Source organism: Lepidochelys kempii, chromosome 3, assembly GCF_965140285.1.
Source record: "Lepidochelys kempii isolate rLepKem1 chromosome 3, rLepKem1.hap1, whole genome shotgun sequence".
NCBI classification, from domain to species: Eukaryota; Metazoa; Chordata; order Testudines; family Cheloniidae; genus Lepidochelys; species Lepidochelys kempii.
Genome location: NC_136382.1, coordinates 84,868,352 through 84,887,023, shown reverse-complemented (window position 1 = coordinate 84,887,023; position 18,672 = coordinate 84,868,352). Strand labels below are relative to the sequence as shown.

General features: G+C 43.9%; 1 protein-coding gene across 1 annotated transcript in view; it reads left to right on the top strand.

Annotated features, from left to right (window-relative positions):
- The window catches only part of AK9 (adenylate kinase 9), a 239,386-nt gene that overhangs the window by 171,144 nt on the left and 49,570 nt on the right, over positions 1-18,672 (top strand). Inside the window, 3 exon segments of the mRNA XM_073336992.2 lie at positions 8,279-8,341; positions 10,514-10,720; positions 15,332-15,550. Coding sequence (XP_073193093.1) covers positions 8,279-8,341; positions 10,514-10,720; positions 15,332-15,550 — 489 coding nt within the window.

The following is an 18,672-nucleotide window of genomic DNA, read 5'->3' as shown; positions in this document are numbered from 1 at the left end:
GGACTGCATTTATCTATCACGCTTCCATCTCTCATGAGCCCACTCCTCCAGCATTCGGCTGGCCCCATTTTCTGACCATCACCTAGCCACCGTGACAGCCTCCTTCTGTGCGGAGAAGCTGGGGCTGGCCTATTGGCATTTTAACAACAGCCTGTTGGAGGATGAGGGCTTCGTGACGTCCTTCCAGGAATTCTGGCTGGCCTGGCGAGGGCAGCGGCGTGCCTTTCCCTCAGCGCGGCGATGGTGGGACCTGGGGAAGGTGCGTGCCCAGCTTTTCTGCCGCGACTACACCCGGGGCACCAACCGACGGAGAAATGCAGCGATAGAGCAGTGGGAATGGGAGGTCTTAGAGCTGGAGAGGCATCTGCCCACCAGCCCCGAAGACCCCCTCCTCTGTGGAGCGTGCCGGGAGAAGCGGGAGGAGCTCCGGGCCCTCAAGGACCATCGGACCTGGGGCGCCTTTGTTCGATCCCGCATCCGCCTCCTTCGGGAGATGGATCGCAGCTCCCGCTTCTTCTATGCCCTGGAGAAAACAAGGGGGGCCAAGAAACACGTCACCTGCCTCCTGGCAGAAGACGGCACCCCCCTCACGGAAGTGGTGGAGATGTGCGGGAGGGCCCGAGCCTTCTACGCAAGTCTTTTCTCCCCTGATCCGACCGACCCTAGCGCTTGCAGAATGCTTTGGGAGGAGCTCCCTACGGTCAATGAGAGCGACCGAGACTGGCTAGAGTTGCTTCTCACTCTGGCCGAGTTCTCAGAAGCCCTCCGTCGTATGCCCACCAATAAGTCTCCAGGCATGGACGGGCTGACCGTGGAGTTCTACCGCGTGTTTTGGGACATCCTCGGCCCAGACCTAGTCACCGTCTGGGCCGAGTCTCTGCAGAGCGGGGTCCTCCCTCTCTCGTGCAGGCGAGCTGTGCTTGCCTTCTTGCCGAAGAAGGGGGACCTCCGCGATTTACGAGATTGGCGTCCCATTTCGCTCCTCAGGACAGACTACAAAATTGTAGCGAAAGCAATTTTGCTGCGGCTAGGGTCTGTGCTGGCAGACATGATCCACCCAGACCAGACCTACACCGTCCCAGACCGCAGTATCTTTGATAACCTATTTCTGGTTTGGGACTTTTTGGAACTCTGGCATAGAGACGGTCTGTCGTTCGCCCTCCTGTCCCTAGATCAGGAGAAGGCGTTCGATAGGGTGAACCACGGGTACCTGCTGAGCACTGTGCAGGAGTTTGGCTTCGGACCCCAGTTTGTGGGTTTTCTCCGGGTGCTGTACGCTTCTGCAGAGAGTCTGGTTAAGCTCAACTGGACCCTGACCGAACCGGTCAGCTTCAGCCAGGAGTACAGCAGGGGTGCCCCCTCTCGGGCCAGCTGTACGCTCTGGTGATCGAGCCCTTCCTCTGTCTCCTCCGCAGGAGGTTGAAAGGGTTGGTGCTGCAGGAGCCGGAGCTGTAGCTGGTCCTGTCAGCGTACGCTGATGACGCGCTCCTCGTGATCCAGGACCCCTGCAACTTGGCGTGGGTGGAGGCTTGCCAGGCCATCTATTCAGCAGCCTCCTCCGCCCGGGTCAACTGGGTCAAGAGCTCTGGTTTGGCAGTAGGAGACTGGCGGCAGGCGAGCTCTCTCTCACCCGCACTTCAGACTATCCGGTGGAGCATGGGTCTGCTCTACCTCGGCGTTTACCTTTCTGCCACGCATCCCTCTCCGCCGGAGAACTGGGAAAATTTAGAGGGCAGGGTGATAGAGCGGCTCCGGAAATGGACGGGACTACTCTGATGTCTCTCCCTCCAAGGGAGAGTGCTTGTGCTTAATCAACTAGTTCTGTCCATGCTCTGGTACCGGCTCAACACCCTGGTCCCAACCCTGGGTTTCCTGACCAACCTCCGGACATCGATTCTGGGGTTCTTTTGGTCAGGAATGCACTGGGCCCCTGTAGGGGTTCTTCATCTACCCCGGAAGGAAGGAGGACAGGGCCTGAAGTGTCTACACACTCAGGTCCATGTCTTCCGCCTCCAGGCCCTACAGAGGCTCCTCTATGGTGTGGGCAGTTCGGCATGGAGCACACTGGCGCACGCCATCCTGCGCCGCATCTGAGGGCTCCGATATGACCGGCAACTCTTTTATCTCCGTCCGGGAGGTCTTCCGCGAGACCTCTCCGGGCTGCCGGTCTTCTACCAGGACCTCCTCCGGACTTGGAAACTGTTTTTAACGACCAGGTCTGTGGCGGCCACTGAGGGGGTAGATCTCCTTGCAGAGCCCCTGCTACACAACCCCCAGCTCCGTGTGCAGGTGGCGGAGTCCCGCTTGGTGCGCCAGAGCTTGATCCTGGCAGAAGTCACAAGAGTCGGAGACCTCCTGGACTACGACCAGGGAGACTGGCTGGATCCTCTGACACTTGCCCGGCGCATGGGGCTCTCCAGACCTTGTACCCCCTGGCGCATACTTCAGGAGGTGAAGGCCACTTTGCTGCCCGCTGTTCGATCTTACCTCGACTGGGTCCTGCTCAAGGGCACACCCCGCCCACCCTCTACCCCAGGCCCACCAGACTTTTTAATTGGACCCCTGCCCTGCAGATCCAATCGACCCCCCCACCCCTTCACTGCAAGCCGGCTGCATGAACTGCAGCCGGTACGCTTCCAAACTGTGCCAAGGTAACATCTATACGCTCTCGTGCTCCACACCCTTCACGCCCTCACCCTAGTGTCCCGCCCCAACACAAAGTGGCGAGACCTTCTGCCACCTTTGGAGGGTGAGCAGCCCCGGTGGGCCAGCCTATATTCCACCTTGGTTCCGAGGCCCGTTGGGGACATCAGTTGGCGGCTCCTTCACAGAGCCGAGAGCACGGGCACGTACTTGGCACGGTTCACCCCCATCCCAGATACTTGTTCCTTTTGTGGTGTGAGGAAAACCCTGGCGCACGTATATTTGGAGTGCACCAGGCGGCAGCCCCTGTTCCGGCTCCTCACAAATCTCCTATTATGTTTTTGGTTGCATTTTTCCCCTCACCTTTTTATTTATGCACTCCCCATCCGTGGCCTCACAAAGTCACGGGATCTCCTAGTTAACCTCCTCCTGGCCCTGGCTAAAATGGCCATCTATAAAACCAGAGAGAGGAGGTTGGCCGATGGAGTTTCCTGTGACTGTGGGGCTGTTTTCCGATCCTTGATCCGTTCACGTATCCGGGCGGAGTTCCTCTGGGTGGCGTCCACCGACTCCCTTGATGCTTTTGAGGAGCAGTGGGTGCTGTCCTAGGTTCTCTGCTCGGTGTCCCCGTCCGGGTCCCTTTGTCTGGCCCTTTGACTGGGGGAGAGAGTAAGGGACCCCAGCCCCAGCCATTGCTGCTGCGGACACCACCACCCTAGAGGGGTCCTTTCACACGTGGGTGCACGTGCCCCCCCCCCCGGATTGTCCACCCCACAGCCTGCCCCTCTTGTTGGGTGCTTTCAGAGGAGGGAATTGTTGGTGACACTCGGGCGTGGCGCCAGGTAACTCGAGAGTCGATGAAGCCCCCTCGCTCTGGGCCACCAGGTAACTCGGAAGGGTGGAGGACCACGGGAGTCAAGGAAGCCCCCCTCTCTGGGCCTGGGCAAGCTTGAACACTTCCCTCCCCTGAAGCTAATGAGAAAACAATTGTGAGTGGTTGCTGTGTTACACATTGCATATGCTGCTGTTTTTACTTTGTAACTGTGTTATGCAAATAAAAACATCTTTTGCTTCAAAAAAAAAATTACTCTCCTGTAGCCATCTGGCCTGACCCTGTCACAATATGTTTATGTAGTACTGCAATAAAAGAACAGACGACATATTCACAAATAAGTATGAAACAACTAATCAATGTTAGCTAATGGGCAGCAAACAGCATCCTTAAGGAGCACAGTTTAATGTAACCTCTCTTCCTTAAATATTTAAAAAAAAGTGTTGAAAGTATTTGCAGTGGTCCACAAATAACCCTGTAATGATTATGTTTCTGATCAGAAAATTATATCAATCATTTATATATGTGATAATGTCACAGTAAAAACAACATGGGATTGGTTTAGTCTTTTGCAAGAAGTAACACTTCCCTGACCTTCCCACTCGCCCCGCACATTCTGTGTCCGAGTGTGGGTTGCACTCCTCCTACCCTCCTTCTTGCCCCCCATCCTCCTGCAACTCCTAAATCTGCCTCTTGCTCCCTACAATGCCCTGTTCCTGCTCATTCTCCCCATCGACTTTTCACATGGTCTCTGCTGCTTCGCATCATCCCTGTGCTCAGTCTAGCCCTCTGAACCACAGAGTGGCAGCTATTTTGCCTGTGGGCATGGCCTCAGTCTTACTGAAAACAGTGGGAAGTGGAAGCCACCTTTATTAAGTATTATTGTAGCTGTGTTGGTTCCAGGATATGAGAGAGATACGTTGATGAGGTAATATCTTTTATTGGACCACAGGGGAGGAGGAAAAGGGTATAGGGATGTGAAGCCAAGAACATTAAACTGTGATGAGGATGGGTTGGAAAAGCCAGAGACATCAAGGACTCAGGCTTTGGGAGGAGGCAGGCAGGGGAAGAAGGGTCTGTAACCACTAGCACACACTCACCTCAGAATCTACAATAGAACTCTGGATTCCTTAGTCTGAACATTCCTCTGCTTGGTGAAAGAGACCTGAAGAAGAGCTCTGTGGAGCTTAGAAGCTTGTCTCTTTCACCAACAGATGTTGAACCAATGAAAGATATTTCCTCACCCACCTTGTCTCTCAACTTTATTAAGGCAGCCTCATTTACATATGCAGATAGACTGTAGGGAAATGACAGCCATCTTGCTGATTTCAGCCCTATTGACAGTAATGATGATGATGGCGGCCATTTTGAATAAGGGAGTTGGCAGCCTCTCATTATGTTTTCATGAGATAAGTAAAAAAACACCCTAGATCATTAGAGTCTTGATAACATCACAAGAGCTGGCAATACTTCAGACGGTCCTGCATTGGATGAACAGATAGTTTTTCTGCATGTGATGCATTTAAACATCAGGTTTAAATGGTGGTAGAGTATTTGCAGTGAAGGGATCTTTATCCTGGAGTTTTCTCCCACATTCATCTGACAGAACTCAAGATGACCTTCATCTCATGCTGAGGAGCCTCTATCTATGTTCTTTGGCTTTTTCTGGGGTGGAAAATTGCATGAATATGAGTAGCTGGACGTGGAGCTCTTACCACAGGATTCTCTACTAACTTGGCCCTATGGCATTGATATAAAATCCTGTAATAGCAGATGTGTCAGCCCCAGCTCCCCTCAGTTCCTGTGTCCTTGTTCAAAATATAGGCGCTCTGAAAGCAAGCAGTGATAGAGGAAAGCTGATAGCTGATCTGTGAATTAAATATATTCAAAGATCTAGCTACCGATATCTATGGTAACCTAATTGTTTGGACCAGGGGTATCCTTTTTTAAATCATGCTCCACCTTAGCATTTTTTTTACTTTGAGGCACCCCCACAGTAACCTCTTACTACAGCAAGAAGGATACTGCCTCCTAGCATTGCTAATGCATTTGTTCTGGAGATACCAAGGTAACCTTCTGAAACCTTTATGCTGAAATTTTCCCAATTAATATTAAGTTATTACAATTATATTTCACTCAAAGATGGAATGGTGTATCAATGGGTGATTAGTCCACTTACAACAGAATGAAGTGCAACCTTATAATCCTGGAACCTAACAGTACCCTTTTGATGTTAATTGGAGCTCTCCCCAAATTAACAAAACTACTCCTTGTGTAATCCTTTATAATAATAATTAATTGCCCCTAACCATTATGATATTTCTGCCAGCTTCTTATTAGTTCTTTACATTGGTGCAGATGTTGATTTAAATAATATGCAATGTCCTTTCCATACTATCAATATAAGTAGTATTTTAATAAAACAAACTCACAATTCTCAAAAACACATATTAAAAACCTTTCTCAAACCAGTTACAACCAAACCATAGCCACAACATACTTTAGGTCATGTCTTGCTAACTTCTATTTTCCTGTCTTACTGTCTTCAACTTTTCTAGTTTTTATCTAACTTTTGCTCACACTAGCAAACTCAATTTCCCATACTTTTCTACAGTTAGGCTAACTTTAGGCCAAAGCCTAATTTCTACTTAACATTTTTTGTAGGCTACACCTAGCAAATTACTCAAAATGCAAGTCAAATGATACCGTTAAAACACTCCTAACCTGTATTACTGCTGCCAATGTCTTTTGATGTTTAAATGGCATTGTTTGCTCAGATCAGAGGTGCCAGGAGGACTGCAAAAATGAAGGGGAGGGGACAAGCACCAGGTCACAATGCCACTCACTCAAATTTAGACAGCTCACCGTGCCTACCTGAAAAGTTTGATGTGCCCCCCAGTTGAGAACTTCTGGTTTAGTCAGATTCTGTTCAAGGGCATTCTTCCAACTGTTTGGTTGAGAAGCTCTGGTGTCTCCAGGCTTTGAAACAGGGGCTTAAAATTTGGCACAGGGGGTCTGTGGTGCCAGGGATATGCCTTTAGTGATCCCCATGGAAAACTGCCCAAATTTGGTCAAGTTATGAGCCCCTAAAATTCAAAGTTTGTGTAGGCACAGTAGAGATTTGTTCAAGTTTGATTCAGAAGTTTTCATCTGTACTGAACCTGTGCCATCCCAGGGCTGCAGGGTCTGAAACAGAACTTTCCTTGCAGTTGGTTCTGCTAGCAACCAGAGGCTGCTGAGGTGCCAAACACAGGAACTGGAAGCAGGAAGACTTTCTCTCTCCTGTACTCTTAATCTTAATACTCTCCTTCTACTGCCCAGGCAGTGAGAAGGGTGAGGAGAAAGCAACATAACTGGAATGCTGAATAGAGAGGAGCTAAGTCTAGAGGGTAGCAAAGGGGGAGACTGGAACTAAGAGCCAGTGGGGGGGACTGGAACATGGAGACACGGGGCGGGAGGAAGGGCGTATAGAGATGAGGAGCCAAGGAAGAGCCAAGAAGGGAAACTATGATGAGGATGGCCTGGAGAGGCCAGGCCCATCAAGGACTCAGGATTCAGGAGATGAGCAGGGAAAGAAGGATCTGTAACCACTAGAGCACACTCACCTCGGAACCTACAATAGAACCTGGAATTCATAGTTCTCTGCTGTCAGCAAATAGCTTTGAATCCTGCTGACAAAATGTGTGCCTCATCCTCATTAGTTACTCTGTTAATTCAAGTGGCACATGTCTGTGTTGTGGAGCTAAAGTTTCTAACCTTGTTAATTAACTATGTGGGAGTCATTATGGTTCTATATGATGGAATATTTTTTCCATTTTTTTTAAATGTAGGAAATTGCATACACAAAAGAATGATAAGGTTGCAAAGTCAAGCACTCAAAAGTTAGGAAATGCCAGAATTAAGACTGACCATTTTTAATTGCATGATCACATACTATTTTTTCCCCATTCAGGGCACAGGATGGATGGTGTTCAGAGAATTAATCAGGGTTAAGTAGTTAATGAGGCTGTTGTCTGTATAACACCTGCTTCACTTGTTGCAGAAGTTAGAAGGTGCTTAGTAAGTGAGGCAGGAGATTGCAGGAAGAGGAAATACGGTCTTGTAGTTTAGTCAATTGAATACCACCCTGCAGCTTCCTCCTCCTCCTTAATTCTGCCTGGGTCTAGCTGGGGGGGCATTGAGAGAAACAAAAAATAAATAGTGTCCCTACTCTCCATTTAGGTGCCCAGCACCACAATGGCCTACAACAGGTGGTAGTCACAATAGCAGGTTAGCTCCCTACAGCCCTGGATGGCATGCCCATCAGATAGAATCTTTGGAGAATTTAGCTGCCAAAACCTTAAAAAGTTGGTACTGAGCATGTATAGACTGAGCAATAGAAGGCACATCAGACACTTAGCTGACCCCTTTCAGGTTCTTACTTCAAAGCATGGAGGCACTAGAGCATCTCAGCATGAAGGTTGTAAGAACTTTATCAGCATGGTTGGAACATCTTTTTTCCCTCATCTCATTCTCAAATATAGCTGAACCATTTTTTTAAATACTTTCCCCAAAAATGCAGAATGAGGCAGATATCCAGCATAGAAAATTGCAGCCTGAATTGTTGCACTTCTTCAAAGTTATAAGCAACTGAAAACAGCATCTTAAAACAGTAAATGTTGAGCAAATTGGTCCCAAATTAATAAGATTTTGGTTCTTATTAGTATGTCACAAAAGGTGAGATCCACTATGAGATGCTTGGATGAGAGGTGTTACAGAAATTCAAAGTATTGTTATTTTATTAAGTCTTTTTTTCACTAATAGGAAGAGAAGGTTGCCAAAAGAAGGGCAGAACTTTTAGCAGAGCAAGCCAAAAAGAAAAGGGAGGTAAGAATAATATTATGGAAAGAAATTTAAAAATGGAAATATTTGATTTGGTCTGTATTAGGAATATCTAAAATGTCTATGATCATAATATCTAAGTGTTATTTAGAGTGACATGCAGTAGCAGTACTATAACTGAAGTTGTGAGAAACCTTTTGTCATAAATATAAAGGGAAGGGTAAACACCTTTAAAATCCCTCCTGGCCAGAGGAAAAACCTTTTCACATGTAAAGGGTTAAGAAGCTAGGATAACCTCGCTGGCACTTGACCACAATGACCAATGAGGAGACAAGATACTTTCAAAGCTGGAGGGGGGAGAAACAAAGCATCTGGGCCTGTCTGTGTGATGTTTTTGCCGGGGACAGAACAGGAATGGAGTCTTAGAACTTAGTAAGTAGTCTAGCTAGATATGTGTTAGATTCGGTTTGTTTAAATGGCTGAGAAAATAAGCTGTGCTGAATGGAATGGATATTCCTGTCTTTGTGTCTTTTTGTAACTTAAAGTTTTGACTAGAGGGATTCTCTATGTTTTTAATCTAATTACCCTGTAAGGTATTTACCATCCTAATTTTACAGAGGTGATTCTTTTTACTTTTTCTTCTATTAAAATTCTTCTTTTAAGAAACTGAATGCTTTTTCATTGTTCTTAAGATCCAAGGGTTTGGGTCTGTGGTCACCTATGCAAATTCGTGAGGATTTTTATCAAACCTTCCCCAGGAAGGGGGGTGCAAGGTTTTGGTGAGGATTTTGGGGGAAAGATGTTTCCAAACGGGCTCTTTCCTAATAAAATAATACCGGTTAGACATTTGGTGGTGGCAGCGAAAGTCCAAGGGCAAAAGGTAAAATGTTTGTTACCTTGGGGAAGTTTTGACCTAAGCTGGTAAAAGTAAGCTTAGGAGGTTTTCCATGCAGGTCCCCACATCTGTACCCTAGAGTTCAGAGTGGGGAAGGAGTCTTGACACCTTTCTTTTTCCATTATAATTTAATCAGATATTTAAGGCATTTTACTATTGATTGGGAACAAAGCTACATATTGGAGACTGTCCACAGAATATTTGTAACTGTGTTTTAACTTACTTGTAAACATGAACTTCTATTCGGCAAGGTACTTAAGTGACATGCCTATCTTTGAGCACGTGAATAGTCCCATTAACTTCAGGTGAGGCACATTTTAAGCATCTTGTTGAATTGAGGCCATGGTTACTCTGAAACATGAAGTTATAATGGTTTATGCCCATACTCAACACAGTTACACAATGTACTAGAACTGTATTCAAACTCTCTTCCTCCTCATGGGTATTCTCAGTATCGTGTCAGCTAACAAGTTTGTTTATAACAAAACCCTGTCAAACTGCAAATACCAACATGCTAGCTACAGTGCATTTGAAAACAGTAATTAAAACACATTTCTTTTATGTCAGCAGAATTGCACTCTACAACTGCATTCAAGCCATCTGTGTTTTCTTTCCAAATATTAATCTAAAAGTTACTTATTTAGATTTTTTAATTAAGACTTCCATTTTCCAAAAAACAAATTGGAGTTTATTTTAGTTGTTCAGTTCATGTCATTGTTTATAAAAGTCATTATTAAAGGCATTTATGGTATTCTTCAGAAGTTTGTTTTTTTTCCAACATTCCCAACTGTGCGCCCAGATTCAGTGAACTTCTTCCCACTACCAAAATAACTAGTTACAATGATAAACAATGACAAGTGGCAAGGAGATGTGGAAGGGTGTAAAAATATTTAAGTTTTTTGGTTTTTATTAAATATTTTCTGATAAGTCTGCACTTTGATTTCAGCAGCTTTTATAGATAAATACTGTATCTGGTTAAACCAGAAGCTTTATTTGAAGCTCAATTACTGTAAGTTGGTTAACATTTATGAAGAAAAATTTGAATTTGACTCAAAAAATCGTAACAAAATCATAACAAAACATGAACTATCGCTGAAAATAAGTCTTCCTCAGAAGCAAACTTTTTAAACTTCTCTATTTAAGCTGATATGTCTTAGTGAAATAGTGTACTCTTTCCCCATCTCTGAAAACCATCTTTGCAAATTATTTATAAGCTAAAATGGTGGACAAAAAAGGGGAAAGTGTATGAGAGAAAATATTAGTTTCTTTCTTCTGAACTTCTGTACAGCAGGCATGAAACAGTTGAACATTTTATACTTTAGGCGGCAGCATATAGGGAAGAGGAGGAGGCTAGTGATGAAGAGGATGAAGATGAAGAAGATATTGAAATGATTCTTGAAGAAGAGTTCCCAAAAGAGGAAGAGGTAGATGAGGAGGAGGAAGAGGAGGAGGCTGATGCTGCTGAACGCATGAAAAATGAAATTACAGAAAAGTATGAAACAGATAGTAATAATTTACAAGCAGTACAGGTACTTTCTTCATTATCTACTTTATCAAATAACTTGGCATAAGGCAAGAAGTGCTTCCAGTTTTATAGCTGATTTAATTTAGTTGTCAGATTTCAAAGTTATAGTATTTGAGATCTTTATTTCCTTTTTCTGAGCTAATTAATGCAGGAGGACAGACTAGATAATCATAATGGCCCCTTCTGGCTGTCACATCTATGAATGACATTTCTGAGATCCTCATTCAGGCAAAATTCCTAATGAGCAAAATCCTGAAGTTCTTCTAAAGTTTTCACTAAATCTCATTGCAGGCAATGGAAATTTTGTCTCCAGAAAGATGAATGGGGAAAAGGGGGGGGGGGAGAGTGCAAGTGTTCCAGGGGGACCATGCTGAGATTGCTCAATCAGATTGCCCTGCAAAGAATAGGGCAGATGATCCCCAAAACTGGTGGTTATTCTAATACTTAGAGTCACCAAGCCAGCAACAAAACAGCTGCTACAATACCTTACTGGTTACCCAGAAGCTAAAACACAGTTTCCTTGAAACAATCCAGCCTTGGGCTCCCACCCAGACAGCCAAGTCAAATATGATGAGGATTACTGAACTTTTTGTTCATCATATAAAAGGTTCTACCAATCCCAAAGGATCAGACACATTACCCTTCAGGTTAATGAATATTTTAGATCTTACCCAAATACACACAGCCAATTTTTATTAACTAAACTAAAATTGATTTAAAATGAAAAGAGAGAGTATATGTTAAACAATCATTATACATACAGCTATGAATAAAGTTCTTAGGTTTCAAAGTTGAGATGGTGAGCTTTAGAGTTGCAAAAAGTTCTTTCAGAATTAGTTCCATAGGTCCAATGTCTAATATCAAGGCAATCCAGACTGGAGCTGGAGACCTCAATCTTGCGACTTAGACTTCCCCTGATTAAGCTGAAGCAGATCTGAGATAACAGGATCAGGGCCCAAGAGTTCCTTTTATAGTTCTCTGGCAGCCTCTGTCTTGACAGTAGGTGAAGCATTGTGGCTTTGAAATAGATCTCCTATGTCCTAAGCATCACTGGTAATTAGCTACATGGATTAGCATAAAGCAACGTCTCATTTCCCATCATTTACAGGTAGATTACTACAGACTTCAAAGAGAAAGAAAAACAATGATATTACTACATTCACAGTTAATCTAAAAGTTAACATCTCCTTTTGATCTCTGAATTAACAGAATACATCAACAGACAGGAACCTGTTACATTGTCAATCTCTAACAATATATATGTAAACACATACAAAATGCAATCATTATCTACAGCTGTGCCTCTAAATGTTCAATCTGGGTCAATTAGCCTGCTAGTTGTGTAACCCTTTCTGGCTGTCTGTCACAGCTCTTTTAAAATCTGCAGAATAGTTTCAACTGGATTTCACATTTTATTCATCAATGACTGAAACAGCCCCTGACATAAATTAAATTTTCAAAAAACAATTTATTTTCTACAAATATTAGTATTTAAATATATTCTTATTCCCAGATTGGGTCTTTTGCCCATTACAAAGTTGAGTGCTTCCTAGCACAAAATTCTAATTCTAAGCTTTACCATTAAGTGACACCTACTGCCACTGTAACTATGTTGACATCCTCAGGCTTCAATTACTTTTTTACCAATTAATGGATTAGGAGTCTGAATAATCTCCTAACACTCCTTGCATTTCAGGGAGGATTGAGTTGGGGAGAAAGGCCATTGTTTTACACCCAGAGATACACACTTCCATTAATTTGTGGGGAGACTAACTTTAAAGTGAAGTTCTAAACTGAAAAGTGGCTATGTAAAAATGTCATTTTTTACTCCGTTGAACTGCTTCCTGCAGTGTAACCCTAGTCATGTCTCCTTGCTTTAAGGACAAACATAATTTTCTATTGCTGTTACTCTTTGTCATGGTTATGGGGTTGATTGCAACTCTGCCCCCTTTCTGAGTGTAAGATAACTTTGCAGGATGACAGTTAAAAAAACATTATTCTCGTAAAAAAATATGATACCAAATCAGAGAGAGACCATCAAAATTGAACCTTTTAATGCCTTATATGCAGTGACTTGTTTAGACTCCTTCAAGTACATTAAAGGGTCCAGGTGTAACTAATGGAATACTGCATGTTTTTTGAAGGTAGTATTTTTACAGATCCACATTCCTCTTCCATTCTCACCACTGAAGTTTAGGAGTACATTATTTGTTTTATTAGTATCTTGGTGACTAAGTTGGTCAAAAAGGAACAAGTAGATGAGAATGTTGGTAATTATTGTCTCAAGAGGTGCATACGCATCAGTTACTGGAGAGATGGTTTCTGTTTTAGTATTTTGTGCTGCATAGCACCCTGCCTATGATGGGTTGAAGCAAAGACTCCAGAATATAGGTCTACATAAATAGTAAATTTAAGAGCCACAATTACAGGTTAGTATTTTCCTCTTACTGTATCTAACTCTCATTTTAACTTATTCAGAATTTATTTTCCCATTATTACTGATACCCAAGAAATTTTGTCTAAACAGCAGGTTTATTTATTAATAAATAATTTATTCTTCCTATCTTCTTCATTCGTTATTGCCACCACTGGGTATTGTGGCATCTCAGTCAATTATGCAATAGTAAATTTTGATATCAAAACACTGGATAGCAGCCTCCCTAAAAGGATCAGACAGATGGAAGAGATTAATTAGAAAACAGACAATTTTTATATTGTAATTAAGTGGCTGAGTTGTAATATGTGAGCAGAGGACGGTGCAATGAATCTGCTGAGGCTCTTTTGACTCCTCACTGGAATGTAATTGGGCAGCCAGGAGGAGCAGGTCCCCTGTTATTTGGGAGGACAGTGGGCAGCTCAGGTTAGGGTTCTGGAGTTCCCTGTGTAAAACTGACAGGATTCATGTATAGTGTAGATAAGAACATGTTCATAGTGTCAATAAACAATCCACCGAACCTGACTCCACTATATCAAGTCAATCAAGAACAGAAACTGACCTGCTGCAAGCAGTGATGAGCTGCCAGAATCTTAACAACCGGTTCCCTATAAACAATGCTGATTTAAGGGATGTGTCTCTGTTCTGCCCCCTCCCACACCCAGGCTCCATCCTGTCCTCCAGGCTCTCTCCTGCCCCCCATTCCCCCAGGCTCTGTCCTGCCCCCTCCCGCCTCTCCCCCCCAGGCCCGTTCTCCATCCCAGGTGCCTGCAGGTGGCGCAGGAGTCCTGCAGCCCTTGCATCAGTGGGGTCGTTCCCGGCATGTGGGGCGGCAGCTCCCTGCAGGCAAAGGCTGCCGTCTGCCCAACTCCCCACCACGGGATGTGAGCACCCCCGAGCGGCAGAGGCTGGACAGCCCCACAGTGCAGGAGCAGGAGAGACTGGGGTTGCCCCAGCATGCCCAAGGCAGCCCCCAGCCATGGCACCAGCCGGCCCTGCCCTGCTCCTGGGTCAGAGGAGGCTGCTGCCACCAGGGGTCTGGTTCCCCGGCCCTATGCGACACCCAGTCACACGGTGCCTGATCTCCCTGCCCAGCGCAGCCGGTTGCGCTTCCTGGGCCAGGCAGGAAGCAGCATGGAGCTTGGCAGCGGCTCCTGAGCAAGGCGGCATCGTATCGGCCTCTGCGTTGCTTCCTCTGGGCCCAAAATACTCCAAAGGGGACAGAGAGAAAGCAGGTTCATAGCCCGTTCCCCAGGCACTGGCCAGCTAACCTTTCTGGGTGCACGGAGATGGGAGAAGAAGGGGAACATAGTGCATTGAGAGGTAGACCCCTCCCAGAGCCATGCACCATCCCTAGTGCTGCGAGTCAGGACCCCCTTGGCCAGGGGGGCTGCCCCAGCCGAGCCCCAGCCTGGGTGGGACTTTCTGGGGCGGTGACTGCCTACCCAACTGCCCACCCCCATTCCCTGTCCCCTGACCACCTCCCAGAACCTCTGCCCCCTCCAACAGCTCCCTGCACCTTATCCAACCCCTCCTCCCAGCCCCGGCCCAGCCCCCTTACCATGCTGCTCAAAGCGGCAGGAGCTGCAGAGCTGCCTGGGGTGGTCCAGAGTGCTGGCGGCGCGGCACGCTGCGGCTCCGTGAGCGGGGGAGAGGCCGGGGGAGCCTCCGAAGCCGGGAGCTCAGGGAGTCCTAACAACCAGTTCTAAAGCTGCTTCTAAATTTAACAACCGGTTTGTGCGAACAAGCTCCAGCTCACCAGTGGCCACAAGTTACCAAAATGGACCAGGAGGGACTGGGGAACAATTTTTTATGCATAGATAATAGTTAAATAAGCAATGGGGGTCAGGTAAAATAGAAAAAAAATGACATTTCTCTGATTTTGATAAGAGACTTTTTAAAAGTTTAGCTAAATAGAGTTAGAGTCTTCAAAGTTAATGGAAATTATAGTTTTCTGATTTTATTTTAACATATTGTAATACTGTAATACAAATGTTAATAATGAAAACAGAGGAGTCAGATCTTCAGCTGAAGTCAATGGAGGTACATTGATTTACACAAGCAGAGGATTTAGTCCAAAGATCACTAATAGTTAATGGCAGTTATTATTCATACCACCCTTTATTACAACATTTGATCATGTTTATGATTTTTGTCATACATTATTCTTTCATTATTCAGGAAGAACTTGAAAGGTTGCTGATATCACAAATCACCATCAATGGAGGGCGAAAACCTCACATTGTACGTTACCAATTGTATAGCAAGTTGAAGCATCTAGTAGAAAATCGAGAAAGCATTTTTGAGAAATGTTACCCAATAAGTTTGCCACTTGCACGCAAGATGTTGGTTCTCTCTTATAAACATCCCAGTTCTTTTGGTCAATGGGACCCAATCAAGGTAATGTAATTAAATGGCTGAGGTATAATTTCAGGAAGTAATACTTGCTTGTCTTCTTTATGCCCATATAATTAAGATAAAATATTATGAAAAGCACATCACTGAATATTTTCAATAATGAGCACATACTATTAATAACAAGAATTGGTCAGTTTAGTGTTGTGTTTTAAGCACTGATTAATGATATTTTGTAAGATTTGTGGGAGCATTGAGCAGATGGAGGTTTGTGAACTAGTACAATCAAAAGTGGAGCTGAGCAAGAAAGGAATGTATGATACTTAGGACCCAGCAAATATAGGATAGCAAACAGGAAGTTCCTACAGCCTTGCAGGAGCAGTAGAGACAAGTGAAAGAGTTTTGGAGTTATGGGTGATTAACACAAAGTTATGATGGGTAATCTGGATGTAATTTTGCTGGAATGCTAGATGTGCATCTTGGTTTTGTGAGTGAGTAAAAAACAAGGAGCAGAGCTAAGCTAAGAAAAGCCCAATGAACAGGAAACAATAACAAAGAAATTCCTGAAGACGGGAGAGTAGAAAGATACAGTTGGAGGAGTGACAGCTTTGCAAGTGAGAAGAGATTCTTACATATCTGAGTTGCCAAAAGTAAATCTAAGAGAGAGCATGTCAGGAAGAGAACAATTTAACACTTGACACAGGTTAAAAAATTCTGTTAGCAGAAAGAAGCAGGTACTAGACTGTCTTTAGATGGAATCAAGATGGTGTTTTGTCAATGCTGTAGGATGCATGAAGTAGAAGATGATGACAATTATGGAGGAGAAAATAGGAGTGCTTTAGGATCAGATAGAGATGAGTACAATTAAGGAAGCCAAAGTCTTCATAGATCAGAAGGTATAAGATATGCCAATTGGTGATTAAATAATTATGGTTTGAAGATAAGACAAGACTATGGAGGAGATAATGGATAAGAATAACAAACCAGAAGGAGGAATGTGAGCACCGGAAGTGAATTAAGGCAGAATCCTAGTATCCTATGGAGCTAAGGCATGTGGTTTGAAGGGACCTGATACACTAATGAGAAACCAAGAATCTGAGAAGGGTAGAATGTGTAGTATGGCAGTCTGGAGCCACCAAAGAGTGGTGTTTCAATATTATCCTCTTCAGATGCATAGCTCAGGAATACAGTGGCATAGGGCCTAAGTATTACTGAGCAGCATACCCTCTGTCAGTCAGTCCACAGAACAGCACTTGTTTTTAATTCAGAGAATTAATTATTCTTTTCTTTGTTCTGACCAGAAATAGAGTAATGCTCTGGACATTAAATTGGGTATAGAATTCTCTCTTATCCCATCCTACAACAGTGGTTCCATGGATAGATAGTGTTATGGTACCCCGCCCCATATGGGACTAAGGAGGCAATGAATTCAGAAATGCTCCCATGACTGCCTAACCCTAGGACAAATATTGATAAATATTTATTGATAAAATGTCTGATAACCAGGCTCAATCAATTTTTTAATCAAAGATTGATCTCAGCACAATACAGAAAGGTTAATACAGTATCAATCTCGAGAATAGTCTTGCATCAGTTACATTGTTTCTCTGTTCCAAATTCTGAACTTAATTTTGCTCATATTTATATTCCCTTTGTTTATGACAGATAAAAAAATCCACAGATTTTACACATTGTTTCTTATCTGGGGTTTGTGCATAACGTTCCAGATGTCAGTAGATTGTAGAGACATCTACACTACTCTACCTAGCATACAGTTCATATCTGACAAACCTCAGCAAAAACGTATTTCTTCCCTCTGACAGATTCTACAAAAACAGAAGTTACAACAGTATAACTGCTAGTAGATTTCTACAATAAAGCTTAGCATAAATACAAGGCATTTGGGGAGTATAGTTTATAGTTATACAACTTAGCCTAAATACAAAGCATTCTGGGAATATATAATATTGGCTAAAAGTCCTCCTACCCCTTTGTCACCTTGATTCAGAGCATCGGGAGAACACCTTTGATAAATGCATGTATGAAGCAGAAGAGCGTTCATATGGGATATTATTTTACCACAGCTTGTGAGCAAAAATACAAAAATATCAACAAAATCAAAAACATTAGGTAAAACAATTTAAGCCTTAAAGTAATCTGTCTGTATATTAGAAATTAATATGTCCAAGCTACCATCCTGTAGTAGATCTAGAACCTTTTCTATTTAGTGTATGTCACCCCTACTCTGAATTATGGGTGTGTCTTTTTGAACCAATAATGTTTTTAAATTTAAGGTTAGTGGATCACTGTGTACATTAAAAACCTGATATATATTTCCCAACCTCATGCTGGTGATCTGGCTCACTTTGGATACTGGATTTATTGTGGTAGCTGGGAACAGGCATAATTGACCCACATGTATGCATGGGGAGAGAAAAAAGGCATTCCAGGAGTACAGTTTGTATTTATATAAAACTTAGCCTAAATACAAAGTATTCTGGAAATATGATATTGGTTCACACATCACCCTCCTTCAGTGTGTTTGTTCTTGGCCAACCTTCTGAATAAAAGATGAGCACTTCTGATTGGGGCGTAGACAACATCAGCCCACTTAATGGATGCAGTGAGTCCAATCTGCCCTCAAACTCTGAATAAGGAGCAGGCTTTCACAATGGGCTTAATCTGCAGCAAGTGAGCCCCTCGCGAAGTAAGTGCAAAGAAGCATTCAATTCCAAGGTATGTGAAGTAGCAATATGGTTATATTCGTGCTCCTTTATGTATTATCAGCTGGAACAGTTGCTTCTTAGGATACCTCTTTTGGGTTCAAGGCCTTACTAGTAATATGGTAAGGTTGGACCTCCTCGGGATACTGCTTGCTACATCCATAGCCTGTCCGTGAATCCACTGTCATAAGATGGGAGAGGAAAGAGATGTATGACAAAGGAGAATTACTTACTGATAATTGTGTCAGTCATAGAGTCCTCTTCTCCCATCCTACATGCCTCCCTCCTCCCCTTTGGATGGTATGCCACTGCTTGTATATTATTTCTCTTACTGTCTTGTATACCCTATCCTCCTTTCTGCTCCTGGAAGTTTCTCTCGCTCAGGGATGGTATTCTGTCTGAGGCTTATGTAATCAGGGGTAAGGTTTCAGAAATCGTTGCTTC